Source organism: Apteryx rowi, unplaced genomic scaffold (assembly GCF_003343035.1).
Source record: "Apteryx rowi isolate R43461 unplaced genomic scaffold, aptRow1 scaffold_123, whole genome shotgun sequence".
NCBI classification, from domain to species: domain Eukaryota; kingdom Metazoa; phylum Chordata; class Aves; order Apterygiformes; family Apterygidae; genus Apteryx; species Apteryx rowi.
This window is the reverse complement of record NW_020447453.1, coordinates 216,254-237,563: the sequence shown is the minus strand read 5'-3', so window position 1 is coordinate 237,563 and position 21,310 is coordinate 216,254. Positions and strand designations below refer to the sequence as shown.

The 21,310-nt window shown below is 39.8% G+C and overlaps 1 protein-coding gene across 6 annotated transcripts in view; it reads right to left on the bottom strand.

The window, feature by feature from the left end:
- Positions 1 to 2,624: 2,624 nt before the first annotated feature.
- Positions 2,625 to 21,310, bottom strand: part of LIMS1 (LIM zinc finger domain containing 1) — an 82,019-nt gene continuing 63,333 nt past the window's right edge. For 5 of the 6 annotated variants that reach the window (XM_026055491.1, XM_026055493.1, XM_026055492.1 and 2 more), the window contains exons 3-10: positions 15,221 to 15,287; positions 12,429 to 12,549; positions 11,075 to 11,224; positions 9,658 to 9,808; positions 8,742 to 8,834; positions 7,252 to 7,300; positions 4,938 to 5,013; positions 2,625 to 4,100 (exon numbers count right to left, since the gene is read on the bottom strand). In XM_026055491.1, coding sequence (XP_025911276.1) covers positions 3,986 to 4,100; positions 4,938 to 5,013; positions 7,252 to 7,300; positions 8,742 to 8,834; positions 9,658 to 9,808; positions 11,075 to 11,224; positions 12,429 to 12,549; positions 15,221 to 15,287 — 822 coding nt within the window. In that variant the 3' untranslated portion in view covers positions 2,625 to 3,985. Of the gene's footprint in view, positions 4,101 to 4,130; positions 4,686 to 4,937; positions 5,014 to 7,251; positions 7,301 to 8,741; positions 8,835 to 9,657; positions 9,809 to 11,074; positions 11,225 to 12,428; positions 12,550 to 15,220; positions 15,288 to 21,310 lie in introns of those variants that run through there. The other variant, XM_026055494.1, reaches the window with a different exon arrangement.

The window sequence follows — 21,310 nt, the reverse complement described above, 5'->3', positions numbered from 1 at the left end:
GCAAGACGCAGCCGTGCGCCCGCCTCTCGAGTCTGCGCGCGCCGCTGCCCGCGCATGCGCCGCCCCGCGGGCGGCCGTTGCGCCCTGGCGCCCCGCCCGGCTGCGCGGGGTTTATTGCGCAGTTGCTGCCGCGGGAGGCGGTGGTCGGGGGGCCGCAGGGCTGAGGGGAAAAACGAGTGACAGCGGGGCTACTAACTCCACTAAATTTTTAGGGGAAGCTTACCCTTTATTTGTTTATATATCACTTATTATTTATCACTGTTGTTGGACTGGCATTAGGTCCTGTGCGGCTCTTACGCTGTCGTAAGGAATGATAACGTGGGTGGGAACCATATTGAAATACGTTTTCACCTAAAACTGTATCTTGTGACTCATCCGTAGCTACAAATTTAACCCATAAGCATGAGCTTTACTGGGGAGATCCGGTGCTCAGGAAAACAAGTTTCCAAATGTTCCAGCAGCTACAGTGAGAACCTTTATTTTCCAGGGACTCAGGGACTTCAGCTATGGAGACCAGCAACATCAATATAATGCCCTGACTGAAAGAGTTAACCCTCTTTTTTATTATTTGCTCCATTAACGGTGATTTAGACATTGGATTTAATTCTGTAAGAGAAAACTGGATTTTTTTCTCTCTGTACTTTTTTTAATGGTGTGTCTACAACTGCGGATACCAAACACAGTTTGAGGTTGCGTATTAAAAGTCCTAGTACTGAGGAGCATGCAAGGATTGGCTCAGGAGTCACTGGACTACACGTAGAAGGAAATTACTGCTCTGCAGCTGGTGGGAAGGTGTGTGAAATTGCCTTCATACAGAGAAGGTCCAACACCGTGACACTGGTCTCCTTCTCTCATGTCTCCCCCCACCTCCCCCCAAGGAGGTGGCACTCCAAGTTGCCCCCAGTGTGGTTGCAACACCAGAATAGCAGCTCACCAGACAGCATTTGACTCTATATGATGACCCTGCATCCATGCACCTGACTCTGCTCAGCTCGGTCACCACCTAATGTGCCTCAGAGTTGGAACTAAGCACAGGGCTTGCCACTGCCAGAGGCAGAAAGGCTTTAGGCTCAGCTTCTTTCCTCCCTACAGCTATATCCATTTGGCTTCCTAAAGGGTTCCCTACTGTTATTCTAAGTGTGGGCTTCAACAGGAATCCCTCTTGCCCATGCATGATTGATCCCACAAGCAGAAAGGGGGAAAAGTTTCTGAGGTGTCCATTCCCAAATCCCAGCTCATGACCTTCTTAGAGACCTAGTAGCGATTGCGGTTAGGAAAACAGTAATAAACTCAGCATCTTTCAGGAAAGAATTTCCAGCTATGTGAAATATTTATAATACTGACAGGCCAGGAAGTGAGCTTCAACACCAGACCTGTAATTGTCCAGGCTGCCTAATTGCCAGCTTGCTCCCTGGCTGTTTTGCACTGCTTTTAATTAATCCTCTTCATGACAATGTCCAGAAGTATGATTTCAGTGATAGGTCACTCAAAAGAGCATTCCCAAAGAGCAGCGTGGAGCTGGAGAACCCTCCACTCAAGACAGGACTCCAACATTAATCATAAAAATATTTCACCATGAGGATGATTAAGCAATGGCACATATTGCCCACAGAGGCTTGTGGAATCTCRTTTCTTGGAGATGCTCAAAACTTGACTGGACAAGGCCTTGAGTATTGATCCCACTTTGAAGTTAGCCCTGCTTTGAGCAGGAGTTTGAGTATGGACTACCTGACCTCCAGAGATCCCTTCCAACCTTAATTTTTCCATGTTATCTATCAGCAAGCTTTGAACCCTCAAGTACTCCCAGACACTCTCAATGCCATATCCTGGGGTCTGAGTCCAGAGGAGAGCCATGGCTACACATGGTGCAAACGTGGCCAGTGTGTTCTGGAGAGATATAACGCTGAGCAATGTGGATGCAAGCCAGTTCATGCTGTTTGGCCTCAGGGTTAGGGACAGCTCCCAAACTCTTTTTGAGCAGTAAGGCTGTATACATAGGCTGAAGGAAAAGAGTTAAAGTGCTGAAATATAGCATAACATGCAAAAAACTAGAACAAGAAATGAATTACAATTTAAGTGAGGCATTGCTGAGTATGGTCTACCAAATCCATGGTATAGCCGAAAAGCCCAAAAACGCTACTATGCTAGCTGTTCAAACATTTTTGAAAACTTGCTGCTTTTCTAGTCCTGAACACAGTAAGTACTGCATTCAGTTACTGAACTGCTATTGTATTCAATAACTGTACAGAAAAAAATAGTCAGAAGTACCCTATCTAGTGCTAAACTGGAAATCTGGAGTGACAATTACATTACAGTGAAAAGAGGAGAGAGAAAAACTTGATAGGAAGGTGTACACTTTAAACCTGGACAAGTTGTTTTCTCCAAGAAAACTTAGCAACTGTGTCTATTCAGAAAACAGACAAAAGAATCTATCCTTTATGAAATAAACTGTAGTTTCTTTCATAACCCTAAAAACTGAATTAAAGTGGGATACGCAGGAAACGGCATGTCTCCTTTAAATCAGGATAATAAGTATTTAAACATATAGTCACAGCTAAGCATAGAGAACAAAGGGAGCCTAGTTGCTTTCCCACCCATCTCAAGCACTCATTTCAGAGATGATACAAGTTACAGTAACATAGCCTTTATTGATGACACTGGAAAGCAGATGTTTTAAACCAATTAATTTTTCATAAACAGGAAAGGAAATTTTAGTTGCTATGATGCAACTACAAAAAATCTGTTTAAGTCACTAATATGAAAAAAATGTTTGCATACTTGACAATGTAGTATCATCACAATTCTTAAGTAACTATTTTTTATAAGGAAGGGAAAAATAAAACAGATTTGCATGGACAGAAGTCAATAGTATAAAACAGTTAAATGTATGTTATAGGGAAGTCTGTTAATTTGTGATCTCAGTCCTTGAGGATGGCTAAAGAAATAGATCCCAGCAGGATCAAACTAWGTATATTTACACTCACTAGTGTAAAAGTAATATTGCCACTTAATTGAAATATGCATTTTCAATACTGTTCTAAAAATTAACAAAGCCTAGAAGCTAAGTTTTAACCTCAGGTGTTCACATTTGAAATACAATACTTCTTGCATCCTATGTAAWTAAGGCAAAGTATGTTATCTTTTGAAAATACCTTGTATATAATTTCTGCATAAAAATATGAAATAAAAATAAAACTGTATATATATATATATTTAATGGAACATTATTATCTATGGTCCAGCAGAATAAGGCACAAAAAGCAAATAAAATTCAAAAGTATATATAAAAGTTAACATGTTATTCTAAATGGAATATAGCAAAATTCAAGTAGTTCTGTATGCTCATTTCTTGCAGTAGGAATACATATTTTATATAGGTATTTCATGCTAAGCCTGATGTACAATGACTCATCATATAAGCATAATCTATTAAAAGGAGATAATTTCTGCAGTGACTGTATTTAGAAATCTGTCATTTTTCAAGCTATTTGAAACAAGGCTCGTTAATGGGACTACTCAGACTAGAATCTAACAGTGGATTTCGCCATGAAGGAAGGCAAGTTAATTTCTTGTCAAAGTCACTCAAAGTCCTGTGTGCATGCTTAGTTTGCACATTAATACTTTCATTAATATAAATGACACTACATGTACATAAAGCTGGACACATTTGCAAAGCGTATTTTTTGCAGGTATTCACAAGCAAATTTTACCTCTATGTAGAATTCTGTAGACACTATTGTGCATAGTGCATCTATTCAGCTGCATTATCAGGGTGAAAATCCTCTCAGGTGAGCTGATACTTAATTTATTCTGTTAGTATGATCTATGTATCAACAAATCTCAAATAAAGAGTTTGAAGATACTTAGATTTGATAGTTAGAAGGCATGCATCATCATTTGTTGTCTGATTGTAGCCTCAAAGCAGAAAAAAAAATCCCTCAAGTAATATATATAATATTTTTATAAAGGAAGAGTAGAACAGTCTTCACTTTCTTCCTACAGTTTCAGCTAGTTTCTTCAGTCTTTTCTTCAGTTCTAGAGGAAACTTCTCATAGCACTTCTTGCAGACAGGCTTCATATCAAACTCAACAAATTTATTCCTAAAATGACAAAGCAAAAACCAAACAGACAAAGTCTTAGTGGCAGGGATTCTGAAGAAAAAAATAGCCACATTAACGCTCACAGGCAAAAAATTACAACTGCAATTTATACATACCTAAGAAGTTACTTTCACAAGGTTATACATTGTGGACAGTAATTAAATTACTCTGTGGTGGGAGATACTTTTTTTTTTTTTTTCCCCCCAAATGTCCACATTTATGAACTGTGTCATTTCAAAAGCCTTTCAAACCAAATTTCAGAGCACAACATGCTAAACATAAGGTATTGAAATAACAAATTAAGATTTCAGATTGTGTGAAAATAGGTATTTTAGTTTTGATTGCCATAAACACATGCAAAAACTTAGAGTAAGAGCATCCTTATCACTGACCAAAGAAGAAAGGAGCAGAGGTGGTGGTGGGAAGGAAAGAAAAGTTTACAAACAGATTGGCTTTTTCTTTTTCTGCTTATCTTTATCCTTTGCTTCACGTTCCCGTTTGGCAAGTCGTCGCTTAAATTCATCTGGCATTTTCTCATAACAGTGTTTGCAGACAGGTTTTAGATCAATTTCAACAAACTTATCCCTTTAGAGTTAAACACAGAAAAAATAAAGGACGAAAGAGAAAAGAATTAAGATTAACTAAAGGAAGAACTGAACAGACAGCTGAAAGAGATGTATATTAGTAAATGGGGCTAGAGAAAGAAACATGCACATCTTTTCTCAAATGTTTTACAGTACGAAAAACATACAAACCAGTTAAACTATAGCAACATCTACACTTTAAAGATGACCACTGATATGTTTTGCAGGCATCACACCTATCCAATAAACTTACTTGAGTGTTAACTTAGTGTTGCAAGTTGAACAAGCGAAACAGTTCACACACCATGCCTTATTCAGAGCAGACACAACTAGGACAAGGTGGAAAAAGAAATCATTAGCATTTCAGAAAACAGAAGTATTAAAAATTAAGCTCACGTGTTCATGAGACATGAAGAACTGTCATTTGATTCTCTTACCAAATATTAAGGACTATACCAATAATGAGGCAAGAGTAGGAAGGCACATGTGAATGCAATGTAGGGGGATTGCATACAATTGATAAAGCTGTCTCTGASGGTACATGCAAATGTGTTCACCAGCAATACCAGTTTAAGATATTTCTGACTCCTGTTGCTTGCTTCCATCTCATATCATAGCGTGACCTCAGGCAACTCATTTGTGAGGCCATGTGGTAAATTTGATCTGGAAACTTCAGCTGAAAACCAATCCAGCAAAAAGGTGTTTATGTTTCCATTCTGTTTCATTTCTCAGATCCTGTTCAGACTGCAGTGCCATAAACAGTCATGCTTGCCCAGCTGAAAAAGGTGATGTGGAACCAGCAGTCAGGCCAGTACTGGTAAACCAGCACTACCGACATGAAAAAAAAAAAGTGGATGTAATGGGATAAATTACTTCAGAATATGATCAAGACAAACTTGGACATTATTTTATTCTCTACTTTGGAGCCAAAGTAAACGTTTTTCTCTGTGTTCTGTATCTCTATTCCACTTTTCTGTTTGTCCTCTCTCTCCTTCAATATACCTTCCAACTTTTCCCTCCCAAAATTTGCCTGTCCCTTCTTAATCTAAATTAGAGGATGCAGGACTATGCTTTTCTCTTAAAATGCAACATGTTGTCAACACCAAACAAAACCAGAACCTTGTCATGCAGAGTTTTTTCCACTTTTAGTACTAGCAGCTGCACTATGGGGCAAGCACTTCTGCAGAAACATGGTTTGTCTATAATTGGCACTTAAAACAGTTATTTAACTGCTTGCCAAAGTAACACTAGCCAGATGGAAGTCTTCCCTCCCTAGAGATCTCTCTAATAGTCACAGACATCCTCCTGAAAACCTGCTGCTGCAGATGTTTGTTTTACCAGAGAGAGAGGCAAAGAACAATACTGGATATTCATCATTTACGACAGCAGTATTTTGTTCAAATTTGTGTTCAGAAATGTAAAATAATCAAGGACTACACTGAAAAAAAAGAAATGACTCACTACATTCTGTTCATGTTGGTGACTGGAACATACAATACAGGAATCAGATTATATGGTGCAACATTAGAAACATACAGATATCTGCTTATCAAACAAGGCTGAATTTATTCATTCACCTCAAGTTCCAGATCTGTTCATTTTAGTAGTATTTTAATGAAAAGGAGGATCCTATTTCCTCCAAAAAGCGTTCTGGATTGTAGCTCTGCAGGTATAGTCTAATCCAGAAAATGTGGGGAAAGCACATCTCCGCAATGTAGGTCTCACCCTATACTTACATGATCATAAACTAGTTTATGTCTCCTTTTACGAGGCTTCCCCCCACTTTGCTAATGGCTTTGGCTTAGGTGAGGCTAACACTGGTATATAGTATTTACTTCAGGCAGGTGCAACCAGTCACATAATAACTTTGCATTATTTCAGGTAGAATGATCTGCTTCTTTGGCATTTTATCATAGGTGGTTATCCAAAAAAAACCCAAAACAAAACCCCGAAAAACTTAAAACACTTGCTTCCAGTTAATGAGTTACTGCCTTTACAGGATACTTCTTTCCAAATATAACTGGTTTGTGACAATCTGACCAGTCTAGATTTTCAAAAGACAGGTGTCTATAATAGATAGGTAAAGATCTCCAGGAACCAAACTGAAATCATGGAAACTAGAAATCATGGAAACACTTATAAAAATCCCGTAGGGTGCCCATCCACATCTTTAGATATCTAAATAATTTTTTTCAGTTTGGATCATGATACCTAAATCTGTTTGAGGAGATGCTCACTCTCAAACTTATACATGTTCTTTGTTAAAGTTAGTGGGGCAGGAAGCCACCTGTGTGCATCTCCCAGCATCCTTGGCCTTTGCATTTTACTAAGGGGTTTCCAGGTGACCATGGTTCTCTTCGGCCACTGAGCAATCTTCCAGCATCATAGAACATTGTAAGGTTTTCTTACCATTTGGTCCCTGAGTAGTCAGATCTGATCTGATTTCTGATAAAGAAGGTGGACGTTTTTGTTTTAATGACAACAACCAGGTATTAAATAGGGACTTTTCCACTTTTAAAGAGAATCTTCCATTAAAATAAACATTAAGAAAACAGACGAGTGCTTACCATCTCCTTCGATCACACGATTGCAGTGGAAACAAACGTCACCGAACAGCTGAAGAGGAAGGAGAAGTTACGAATTTTTAATTGTATGGTTTTATCCATGGTAACTTCTCAAACTAACAAAACTGCATTTCAGTTGATGGGAACAATAGCTTTCCTATTTATTTCAGTAAAATAAAAGAGAATGCTGGTAAGACTCGTTTGGTTTTCAAATCATCTCTTACATCATTTTATTATAAAAAAAACTTTATAATATTAAAGATGGAAATATTTGCTTACATCTGTTTGACCCTCTATAAATGTGATTTTGTTTTAACATTTCCCTAATCCTTAACATTTGAAATACATAAGTTGGAGTCAAATATAAGTTATTAGTACTCAGCCAATTTAACATTTGGATTTACATGCATGTCTAGAACAATGTATTGCTGTTTCTGGTGCAAACAACAGGGAAATGTTAATTTTTGTTTTTCTGAATAAAAGAAAATTTAGGCCAAAAACCTTTATTTTTTTTCTACGCTTAACGTTTGACTACAGTGTTACAGTCCAGGAAGAGCCTGTATTTCCAAAATTTCATGTACTTTTCCTAACTGTAATAGCTGACCTACTAAAAGACATCTGTTCTGCATACAACTCTTGTCTGGTGTAAGTTCTTGCTCCATCATGGCTGCAACACTGTTATTACTAATGTCACTATGGCATTTATTATCTACAAGTATGCCAGCAACATTTCAGTCATCTGCCCTTCGTCACTGACAAATTAAAAATCCATCTGTAATTAGTAGATGCCTTACAACTCCCAAATGTAATCCCTACTCTTGTATTTGCAAGCAAAGCAGTGTACACGACACCTTGCAGTTGGCTTCCAAATAAAAAAAAAAAGATATATATTGTGCTAATGCACTACACAATTAAGGGAGTCTGGAGTGAGATGGTAACATTGCTTATGACTCCTATTTAAATGAAAGTGGTCACTAGGTGGTGTTCTCTGACAAATTAATTCAGTCTTCACAGTCTTCAGGGAACAAATGAATGAGCGGTGTGATCCAGCATATCTTAACATACAATCATCTTAGAGTAACAGCTGTAAGGAAAACCGAGCTACTCACTAAGGTCTAGTGCTATACCACAGCTACTGAGTGACAAATCTGCTTCAGATTCTTGGGAAAGACTGGGTCTTACTAGCTACTCTGATCTTGCAGACATGAAAAGCTCATAACAGTTCTACATAAGTACTGATAACCTTGCAGAACAACTAGATACTCATTATCATAGCCAACCTTTGTGAAATCCCTGCAGATTTTTTTTTTTACATGCCAGACCTGTGCAGAGAAACCTTTATAAATTAACTGCAATAGAACATCTACCAATTTTCAGTACACTCACAGATGATTATGTGAAAACAGGAGGGTATCCATGATTTTTCATCTCACACTAATAAAACCAATTCACGAGTTTACCAGTAATACATTTTTTAAAATATGCAGCCTTACCTGATTGTAGTGGGTTTCACAGTAGGCCAAGCCTTTCCTCTCATAGTGACGATGACCCAGGAATGGCTTTTCACATTTTGCACAAACAAAATGCTACAAAGAAAATTGTGCAAATATTTTTTGTATTAGTTGGAAGTAATGGTGTTTTTTGTGGACATTGAACCAACCAATCTCAGTACTGAACATCATTAAAAACTACTCAGCTAGTTGTGCCATCTTGGAAAGAAGAAATAATACTTTGTTTTGTTTCTACACTTAGACCACTGATATAATGCTCCTTTTAATGTCTTCAATATTTTAATCCAGAAGTTTAAAAAAAATCAGGGAAAGGGATTCTGATATGTTATCAATAAACAGAATGAAAAGACTTTAAATAATTTGCATCATCATTACACTCTCATGAAGAACGCATTTGCTAGAGAAGATTTTCAAAGCAACCAAAGGAATATGGTTGTGTATCTTCCTAATTTAAATGGAAGATGTAGAACTAAATCTTATGCATGGCCTTAAAATATGAACCCTCACATGAAGAGCTTTAAACATAAATATGTGGCAGGTGACCATGGAAGATGTAATAGTATCATGATGCCTAGTAATGAGGGGGTTCCCACAGAAAATTACTGCCTGTCTATATACTGCTTTGCACTGTAGCATCTTCTTCTACAAGGGTCTCACATTGCTTCCTTTAATTACTGATTTTAGCTTCACAGTGAAAGCTTTATGTGAGGTAGGAAATGACACTTGTTTCACAGTGGAAGACCAGACACAAAAGGGTTGAAGATAGGATTAGGAGAATGCATTTATTAACCATTTCTGCAGAATTTTCTCATCTTTTCATTGAAATTGATCAGCAAAATTCCAGATGAGCACGTTAATGTTTACATTCATGAAAGACAATAAACGATCTGATGTCTACCTCCACATGCCATTGTTTGCCCATAGCATTCACCACACGTCCTTCAATTGGCCTTCTACATGCTCCACAGATGGGGACACCCATTTTGTCATGGCAGGGTAAACAATATAATTCTCCCTTCAACTCACGAGCATCAGCAGTAAGTTCCTTCCTGTTCAAAAGTTAATGAATTGAGAGGATGAATAAAGGAACCAAACAATTTCAAGTCATGAGTGTTTCTGAAAGAAAGATTCAATTTTTAAGCATTTACTTTAGAAACTATTTATATTACAATAATTGATATAAGTAGCAGCATCAAATTCAATAGCTTTTATTAACAAGACTGATTGCACAGTAAACTCAGAAAGGCCTGCTAAGTAAGATGCGCTAAGTCTCTCTGAAAATAGTGAGCTACTGTCATTCTGTATTCTGATTATGTGATGCAAATGTTTTTGAAAGTTGTAGACATGCTTGGCTTATATTCTAGCCTCATTATCACCACTTTATTTTAGAATTACATAAATATAATTGAAAGTAAAATGTAGTCTTCTTCATCTAGGGTACATTTTCCCTGTTGTATCAAGTTTCAGGGAAAGAAAAATATGCAATCACGTGAGATAGCTATGTTTACTCTTTCCCAGGTACAGAATCGCATATACTCTTCTTTTTAATAATTTACATAATCAGAATACTGAGAATGGCTAAACTTTAAAAGTGACTGTCACTAATGCTCTCAATTGGTTGCCCTTGACACACTACTACAGGATGTTTCTCAAACCAGCCTTTGCAATGGCACTGAAATGAAAGCTTCCTTTGCGCCAGAAATAAACAACTAATACATCTGCACTGTATCCTAAAACGCACCTTGATCTGTGCATCAGTGCAGGACGTAGAAATGTGCAGCTACATATTTTGCATTTGCAAATACTGGTAAAGTGAGATGGGAGAAAGTTTCTAATAAAAAGGTAGGCTCCAATAGGAAACAACAAAGTTTGCATACAATGTGACTAAAAAGAAATAACACAGACAAAATAGTAACTCAAGCAGCCAAAGAGGATCACTTTTTTTTCCTTTCATAGCAGAAAAAATAAGCTATCATTTTGCTGCTACAGAAACCATTACCTGTGTCCAGAGTTCATACCTCCTAAGATACCACCTTTTTCTGCAGAGCATAATCTCTCATGGCTCCCTGACAGGCCGGCTGCTGTAGGGACACACCAGTGTCTGGAACCTCACAGCACAAGCTGTGTGAGCTAAAAGACCAACTGCACCATTCCAGAAGCAATAACCAGACACACATCCCTATCTAGTCTGGCTGCAAGGCATGCAAATCCCACCCCTCTGCCAGCTGTACAGGACAGGTGAGCGTTTTAAAATGTAGGTGGATAAAGCAAAGGAAGCCAGCATTCTCCTGTTTTCCTTTGCAGAATTCAGTTACCCGCAGTTTGCGCAGTTGAAATGATCAGGGTGATATGGATCATTTTTGAATATGAGAGGCTGTTCATCAATAATGGCATGGCACTTCTGGCAAATGTACTTTCCTAGGCCTCTGGCTTTTTCCCGGTTATGGCAAGGACGGCAGAGATGTCTGAAACAGCATAAAAAGGAAAGATAAGTACGGCTACCAGGTACTGCAGTGCAAAATACAAACCAAACATCTATTAGAACCTCATTTCAATCAGTCTTTTTAGTAGGAGAAAAAAAAAAATCTTAAAAACAATGTGCCTGTTAGGCAAGCCAAACTCAAAAGAGGGAAAGCTATCATTTTATTTTCCATTACCATGAAGCATCATTTCTTCAGCTCATTTGGATTTAAGCTGTGCTGAAACACAGAAGGCAAAGTTTGCTATAGATTCTCACTGCTGAATGTTTTACTCTGAAAATCTCAAAAATTTAGATTGGAAGCTGGATGACTACATAAGTCCTAATTCTGTAAATAACTGCATACATAACATTAAACATATGAAGTCAGTGGCCATATAATCCATTTGTAAACTATTCTTGTGATCACAGTTGGTAAAAATATCCTACCCTGTGAAGGATGTCACTGAACTTTAGGCAATTGTTAATAAATGAGATGCTAAATCAGACTAAAATTGGAAACCCAAGTTCAACAAACAAAGAACTGATAAAAAAGACAATACTTCTGCATCTGAAGCAAGACTGCTTTCCCTAGGCTTACTAACCTAGAGTCATCTTGTGACTAAGAAGTGCATAAGAAAGCTATAAACAAGAAAAWTTCTAAAAGCACTGACTGCGATAATGCACTTCACTCTGAGCAAATGCTACCAGAATTCCAAGACTGTAGTAGATAACTATGCATACAAACTACTGAAGTGTTTATTTAAGTATCTAATTACTACAGCGCCTGTGACTTAAAGCATCAGTTACTGGAATCATAGCAGAAAAATCTGACCCTCCACTTGAAAAAAATCAATAGGCCGGGCTTGCCTGCTGCTCTCTCAACACTTTCAGAATGTTTTCCCTCTTATTACAGCATATCACAGTGTACCCTGCTGGCTCTGAAATGACACCAGCTAGACAACATGCCTTTGATGAGAAATCTGGTGATGAAGTAGGTAAACTGTCAATAGTGCAAATGTATATTGTAAAATATTCATTCTTAATGTTTACATTTCAGTTTTGTGATGCCCTCTTAAGACCTCCGGCCCATAAAAGACACTTTGGTTACTCAAGGTCAGCTGGAAAGCTTTAGGAACCTTAACCTCTGACTGCCATCTCTCAGTTCACGTTATTCATGATCAGTAATAGAAGGAAGAGTGAAGATCTACCTGCCAGCATTCTTGACAAATCCAATATCTGCCAATACTTGTTGGCAAATATCACAGCAGAAGCATTCTGGATGCCAACTATTGTTCATAGCTTTAATAACACGACCAATAATGAACTCACCTGTAAGAAACACAACACCAGGATGTAAAATACCACGCCAAACAAACTTAAAAGAAAACCATGACCGAACCGCTACAATGACATTATCATCCTCTCCTCACCTAAACCCCTCCTCCTTATCTGGTATGATATATTGCTCTCGATATTACAGTTCTGGTTCTAAACTCTGGGGTATGGTTTTGGTTGTTTCTCTGCTATGGGACAAAAGCAAATGTCCTTACTGATGCACAACCTTCTGTTCTTCATATACCATTCCCTCTACATGCATGCTTCGCTTTCTCTATGCAGTCATCGTTTTCAGTCCCTCCCCTGTTTTTACTTATCTGATCTCCAACTCTTATGAAATACATRGAGTTCTTTACATAATATGGCTTCCTCTTCTCCTAATCATTTTTCATCTTTCTTCTCTTTCAGAGGAAGACAATTTTAATTCAATTGTGTCTTTTACATATTTCTACTACACTAGGGTCTGGAACCAAGATTTGAAGGGGCTCTGTACTCACTGCACAATAGTTCTGAGCTTGGGTGGCTTTGGACCCACTGCAAATAAACCATGGAGTCAAAATGCAAAGATACAGCGAAGTCTGGAGAATTTACTGTTTAGTAAATCCAACACAAACAACTTCTGACCTACTTAGGAGTCCTGTCCTGTGAGGCATTAAGAAATAGCGTGAAAATTACAGTTGCACATGCGCAGTGTGACTATACTGCACCTGGAGCAGAGCCATGGCCACTACACACATGATTTAATCATTCTCTACACGGACGTTTGGGCCAAGACTCCAGAGCACTGCAAAAGCTCTGCCTAGAACGTGTTGGGAACTCAGTTTTCTAGTGTTGAGAGAGGCTCAGTCCTGGCCCCGAAGAACATACAGATCAAGCAGGTGTCAAAGTGGAGTGATCAGGCAGGTAACACACAAATGAAATGAAGACTAACACTCAACTCTGTGTCGCTCCCATGAAGTCATAGCTTTTCAAGAATAAAATCTGATCAACTCTAAAAATGCCAGGGATGCTCACGGCATCATTGGTTACAACAGCCATATTGATTTTGGCCACAGTTACTAAATCCAAAAAGCCTGGTTCCACACAGCGCCTGTGGGGTGCTGCTGGTAAAAGAGTAAAAGGACCTGGGAGGCAGCCCAGCCAGCCAGTCACACCCTCCAGCTAATTCACTTACTCTTAATCCATTTGTTGGAACAAGTCAGTAAAGAAAACTGACGAGGTTTTAACAGAGTTGGTGCTATAAAGAACGAGGGCAAGAGCAGCAGAAGCTGCTCCAGTTGAGGAGCTGTGCCAGCTGAGCAGGAAAAACTCAAGATATGCAGTGGCACTCCTCCTTACTACCCCTGGCTGGAGCACTTACCATGCCCAGCAAAAACTGATGTAGGCCTTCTGCAAAGAAACTGCTGGGTGCTGAAGAGAAAAAAGTCCCTCTGCCTGGCTCACCAAAGGGGGGTACCAGTGTTAACAGAGATGAGCAGAATGTGGCTGCATGTGGAAGACCCTACTATGGAGGAAGAGCAGGGTTTTGTTTTTTGAGGGGTTAGATATGAGATGAGGTTTCGCAGAACTCCTGACAGGCAAGGAGCTGAATGCAAAAGAGGAAGCCCTGGCATAAGGGAACAGGATGGGACAGAGGAAGGGGACCCTGTGTAGTGAATGGAAGAACACACGGCTCCCTCACACAAGGAGAACAACTGGCCCGTAAAAAGAACAAAGTGAAAAACCTGGTCTGTTACATACTTCAGGTTTGCTCACAAATCACCCCCAACCTCTTTCTTCTTCTCCCCTGCTTGTTCAAGTCCACAGCTTTAAATTCAAAGGCCCAGAGCATCTGCTTCCCTCTTTCTCAATATTCAACTCCTTCCTTTGCACAAGGGAAAGGCTTTACTAAGGTAAGTGAAAGTCACAGCAGATGTGCCAAGGTGTTACAGAAAAATAGAGCTTCAAGACCAGTTTAAGCAATAGGAAAGTAATGACTTCTCAGCCCTGCCCAAGAAAGATGTGTCACACACAGGGAACACTGTGGGGAAAACAAAAACAAAAACAAAAAACTTGGAAATGATTACAGTGTAGGAGATGCAAACATTTACATCAAAAGTGGCAAATAAAATGCTGCCCTCAGTGTCATGCAGGGGAAGCATTAGAAGTTGAAGCCTTACAGGAATTTGTTTCAAAATGACAAGAGGGGACCAGCTGATTCATCAGATGATTATAACACTAGATGATAAAGACTGGCCTAGCTTCTTGGAATAGGACAGTTTGGATGAGTTACAATAGTCAAAACAGGTGACAAAGACTGCTTAGAGGGTTTCAGCTGCATGAGAAAGGCTATATATGAGTGCATGCATGTATGTGGGTATGTTTTATCCTGTTAATAATCACGAGGTCATGAATGGTCTGTTCATTGGATCACTGAATCAACAGCTAAGCTACTCACTCAAGTAATGCGAACTTTTTTTTTTTAATCCTATTGCTCGATAACCTTTAGCAAAAGCTGCTCCCAAATTTCTCTGAAGTCCAGTTCATTCTGGAATGTCCAATGCTCAGCTACACAGGGCCACCTCCACGGGAACATGTACAAGGTTTGCAAACTTTCCCCCAACCATCTATGTTGACCTCCCATTTATGACCAGTATGAAGTATTTCACCTTGATATAACACTTACCACATTGATGGCAGCAAGGGGCAAACAGCATTTGAAAATCATGTTCGCAATACTTCCTCCCTTCAAACTGCAAAAGGAAAACAAGCCAAGATTTAAGAGAAAAGGAACATGCCCTTAACATAAATACTGGAACACACCAGGTTGYTTCCAGACGCAACTAGGCAGTAAAAGATAAGAGGCTGCACAGAAAACAGACTATGCGCTAGAAAAATAGATATTAAATTCACCCACCTTAATTCAGCTACTAGTTAGCATGTAGTGTTAATAAAACTCTATTACTTTAATACTGCTGAGAGTGTAGGGCATTTTTCTGTGTCACTCATTTATATCACAACAGATGTTTAAATTTTGACAGATTGCTGAAAACCTGATGTAACTAACAGAAAGCTGGGCAGGAAATTAGCTTACGGAAACCTTTCCTAGTGGGAAGCATTTTCCCTGAACCCATTTGATCTTTTCACCACTCTACATTTCCTGTAAGAATGGCCCAGCACCCGGGAGGAAATAAGTACAGGGGGAGGAAGAACACCCAGGGACAGATATCTTTGCAGTTTATACAGCAGCACAGCCAAAACATAAAGGGAAATAATGCTTTTCCTTCATGATGTTTATCTGAGGAAATTTTAAGGAACAAAATTCACTAACTCAATGAGATGAAATAGGGAAGCTGATCTTAAGGGATTTAGATTTGGATCTGACTTTACTCAAAGCTTAGAGGAGTTCAGTTGCAGTTCAAGCTCATACAGAAAAAAGCATGTGGGAAAAATAGTTTCAAAGAAGTTCTACAGCACTGCATTAGCAGCTTAGCTGAAGAATATGTAAAAACATGTAGACAAGTATGTCCTGAAATGAAGGGAAATGTTTAGATACATTCAGGCACCTCATTACCAGAGAGAAATGCCAACTAGCATGTTAAAACCAGAAAGGCAATATTAGGTATGCTATAAAATGTTTGGATTTGGATGTCTCAGATTAAAACACTGGAAAAAGGGGGACAGMAGGAAGCCCCCACTCCTTCCTTTTTACTGGGTTTAACACAAAACAAAGCAAACTGCATAAAATACTACCAGCAAATCAAGTTTTGGTGTATGGATAGAAAATACAGCGATATGCTTCAAGGTCAGCTGTTTTACACCATGAAATCCCACAGATCAAATGCAATATAGGTTTAGTAATTACTGGTACAATATACAGAGCTATTGGCAAGGTGGTGATTTAATGAAACAGCCTACAAGTCACTGGAAACTTGGGATCAGAAACGTAGCTCTTGCGCTCAACCTGAGTCACGCCTACTAGGAACAAAAAAACCACATGTTCTGTACAGAAGCTTCCAGAAGTATATGCTAATAATTTATGAAGTGTTTTTCAAGTGTAATAATCTAAAACAGATGACTTTAACTGAAGCTTTTTTTCAATTGAAAGACAGAGGGATATTACTGTCTCAAAGAAAAACTGAAATCTTTGGTTCAGTGAGAATTGTACTTGCTTCCTACCAAACAATCTTGCTAAACTGAAAAATCAGAAAACTTCTTATTTTGTGTAAACAGGCGGTACAATGGAAAATGCATGGGTTTGCTTGGATTTCAGAGCCACCACACGTTGATCTGGGCAGACCAAACAGGTTTTCTTCCCCCCTGGTTTGCGTCAGGCAGGTATATTAGGTTGCCATTAAGTCTTGTTTATATTTGCAATTTTTTTTGGTTCATTTATGCTGCACCTTGCGGATGACCCAGCAGCTCATCAGTCACAGAAAACCATGAACTCCAGTAGCAAATCCCACCACGTGTATTTTAAGATCAAGGTCATTTGCCTGTTGTAGGCTGGAGGTCCATGAATCAAACGTTTCTGCACAGAACATTTCACCATGACAATCTCCAGCTGATATCCAGGTCTCTACTAACTTACTGGAAAGACAGGTACAAAAACTTCTTTAAAGGTCCTTCCTCTAAGATGCTTTCTGGCAAAGCCCATTTTAAGAAAACACTGCAGGTGCAACTGGAATAGAAACAAAACTGACAAATTCATTGCAGCACCTTCCTTTAATCTTTGCAGAGGTTATTACAGAAGTCTCTTAAGAGGGGGGGAAAAAATGAAAGGAACACTCTCCCCTCACCTACACACAAAAGCAGAAAGTCACTCTCTCAAAAAAAAAAAGCTACAACTTCCCCAGAAGCTCGCGAATACAAGTTTCCCAATTAGAGTGCTCATGAGTAATTTTTATAATGATTTTATTGTATTTCTTCCATTGTGGGAAGCACCTGTCTAAGCCCTTTCATCTCACCCCCCMCACACACACATCAGCACAATGCACAGCAAGCTAGACCCCTGCAGAAAAAGCCCCTCTTAAAACACTGTTAGACTAGGGGTAGGATTCATCTCTCCTAACTTCTGCTGGCTAAAAGTTGGATGTCTAAAGCCAGGCCAGTCCCCTGGGCGCCCATGCGACCCCGTGGAAGAGAACAGCCGTTCTTGAACCCACGGTTGCGATGGGTTGGAGGAACTGCCCACTGATTAATCACAGTGTGGCTAATCTTAGATTCCCCCTCTACCCAACAGCTCAGGGAGTAAATGGCTTCAGTATGCGATAGTGAGACAAATGTGAGTGACAACTTGATGTAAGAGGCATCACTAATTGCGCACTGCTATTTTCTTGACTGTACCGACTTACATTAAGCTAATGTATATCAGCATCCAGGGTTATATTTCATGGCCCCCCTGGACATGGTGGCCCCAAAGCTCCCCATGGAAGGAGGTTGTTCTGCTATTATTAGTACAGGACTGTACATTGCTACACTTTGCTGGTATGCATTTGTGGTAACTTCTGTTTAGGCTAAGTGCAGAAGACAACATGCTAAGCTGATGATACTCAACAGAACAGAATACATGTGCACCCGAGCAGGTCCCAAACCCACGGTTCCTGTGTTACATGAGGTCCATAGCTCCCACTCACTCCCTTAAACCACAAGGCCAACACTGACTGGTAACTAGCTGCATTATCACTTCTAATTTATGCTGATGAGGACATCAGCAAAAATCCTGGGGAACCTGGATAGGGTAAAGTTTTCCAGAAGTTGTAGCCACCTTCAAAAGGAAAAAGCTTCGAAAAAATACACGGGAAGTCTTTCCCTTTCCAGAATTATTGCTATTTAGAGCAGCGCTACCGCTCCACTGTGCAAACTCCTAGCCGCAGAGGAGGGCTGCCCTGGTGCCTGCAAGGGGCTCAGCTCTGATGCCAGACCACAGCAAGCTACGCCAATCTGGTGTGTCTGTCACCACGCAACCAGGTGACGCATCCAGCAACACAGGAGGCCGGCATTGGCATTTCTTTCACCATAGCTCTACCAATACACCCCCCCCCCCCCGCCAGGGAAGCAGAGCCCAAAAGCTTATCACTGCAGCATTTGAGTGCGAATGTGATAAGCAGCTTAACGACTAACAGGGGAAGGCTGCAACACTTGCGATAGGCAGGGGAAGAATACCTGGCTTCCTGATTGCTAATAGCTGGAGATCATTCCCAGGGAACACTGGCTTAGCTCAGACACAGAGTAAACACAAACTAATGCAGAGTTATCAGCAATGCCTGCATTTACCCAAGGGGAACCTGCTCAGAAAAACACATTAACTGGCCACACCTCCAAATGCATCTTCTTAAAGGGTGCATTAAACCAGTCTGAGGAAGATACCCTTTTGCCCAACTTCCTCACAGTGATACAGATCACCTTCAGTCCTCCAAGCATTGTCAGCCATCTCGTGAGCATCAGGCAACCTGAGCTCATCCTCTGCCTGCTTAGGACTGTTCCTCCCTCTCTCCCAAACACTGTCACCCAGGACATTCCCAACTCTTGTGCTGAGGTGCCAAGCCATCACTAAAATACCCGTGTGAAAGAAGAGCAGGCTGTGCCCTTGCCCCCCCCCCCCCCCAGCAGCATGACCAGGAAATACTCCAGGGGTTTCCACCACCATCATTTCACTGACCATTTCAGTGCTAAGTGAGTGCCCTTCTGCCAGCACAGGACAGATGTGGATGCACTTGCACTAGTTCACCCTAAAGGGCCTTACAGAAAAGAAGGATTTGCCAAAGATTTCCAAGCTAAGACAGCCAAAAAGGCACGCAGGCTGGGACAACACAGATATCCACTCACCTCCATCTAGAAGATGCCCAGGACCAGCAAGTATAGACAGGAAAGGAAGGCTAAGTAACATTTATTAACCCTAATCTGAAGGCTGTCAGAAGTTTAGACAGACTTTTGAAAAGTATCAGACAGACTTGCTGGTGTGGAGAGGAACTGCAAACTCCTGTAGTGGATACTATAAGTAAGGGCTAGWGGCAGAAGGATGACCTGAAGTTCACATACAACTCTTTGGATGTTTCCTTAATCCTAATCATAATTATTTTATTTCTGTAATAGATGTGGCAAAAAGTATCTATTCCTAACTTAAATTTTCCAGTTGTCATGTAACATTTCTGAAGAACAAAGCCATTGCAAGCCTCTGCACAGCCTGAAAAAAACCCAGAAACTTTAACCAAAACATGTTTAAGTACATGGGGCTATTTTCATTCCCAAGACAATCTATCAACACTCACTTCTGACTTATTGTCTTTAGCAGGAAGTATCACTTTGCAGTAAAAGAGTGCTTAAAAACCAACCATAATGAATAAGGATGTTAACACTGTAGCAGTAGGAAGCAAAATGCCTCTGTGCAGTGCATCCAAACACCACCAGGATGTTTGCTCCTGCTGAGGGAGATCCACATAGGGCCACACATGAGCAGAGAGGTGGTAATATTCCTGGACTAGGCACAAACAGACTTTCTTTCCACTGTTGTCCTTCTCCACCCTCTAGGAGATAAAGGCTTCCTAGAGCAGAATTTTTCCAACTTTTATCTCAAAGGACCATCCAACTTTCAGAGAGAGGTCTATGGACTGCCTGACTGTGCCATTGTTTTTTCACACTCAGGAGAAGGATAAATAAAGTACTTACCATTTAGAGAAACAATATTTTGTTGTTTTAAAGAAATTTTACTCGCACACAAATATTTTAGTTTTAAAACATTTGTGTCCCTCTATGCCTGCCTCAGGTGTTAACATGTCAGGACTGACTCTCTATCATGCATGCATGCAGGCAGCAACTCATATTAACAATTGCAAGATAACGTGCAAATATCTTGGGGGTGTTTTGTTTTGTTTTTTAATTGCTTCTGCTTTGCAGCTCACCTTTTGATGTCTTATGGACCACTAGTGGCTCATTTACCACAAATTGTGCAACACTATCCCTAAAACACTGAAAAATCTTTTGATCCTCAAACAAGGTGAGAGAAAGCAAACCCCAGGAATCCCCTTTGCCAGTCTCTTTCCCAGCCAGTCACTTCTCCCTCGGCTGCCTCCTCATCACCACATGGCATGGCTCTGTACAACTGATTAAAAAAATAATGTGAAAATAAACTGCTGTGCTCTTGATGCAGCAATAACACATTGTATGTGAGAGCACAGCTTTGTGCTCTTAACAAACTGCCAACCTTCCTTTTCAGATCATAATATGACATAAATCCTGTAACCACTATTTTATGTTGTACTACAAGCTATCTGAGCAGGACCTTATCTCTACCTGTTTTGTGAACTGCTACATACATTTGAAGCACTGAATAAAATGGATTATATATAAAGTAGGCATGAAATAAGAACCTGGCACAAGAGTCTATCCTGACTCTGCATTATAGGTGTAAGTAAACCAAGAATACCTTTTGGCAGAATTATTGGATTGGAACTATTCCTAGAGCTGTTCCAGGCTTCCGGTGCAACCACAGAAAGCGGATTAGAACAGGATTTTCAGAAATGCCTAAAGAAATTTGATACTTATTGAGAACACTACCTTTAATCTTTCTGAGCCTTTGCTCCCCATCTGAAAACTTCAAATAGTAATTCTCTACCTCACCAGCTCTACCCTTCCTTACACCAATTACTTCATACTTTATGAGCTAGTCTAAAGCCACTTTGTACTTGAAATAGCTAAATTCCCATGACAGGGGAAGGGAAAAGAAAACTATATTAAAATACACTGAGCTAAGAGCAATCCATCTGCGACAGAGAAT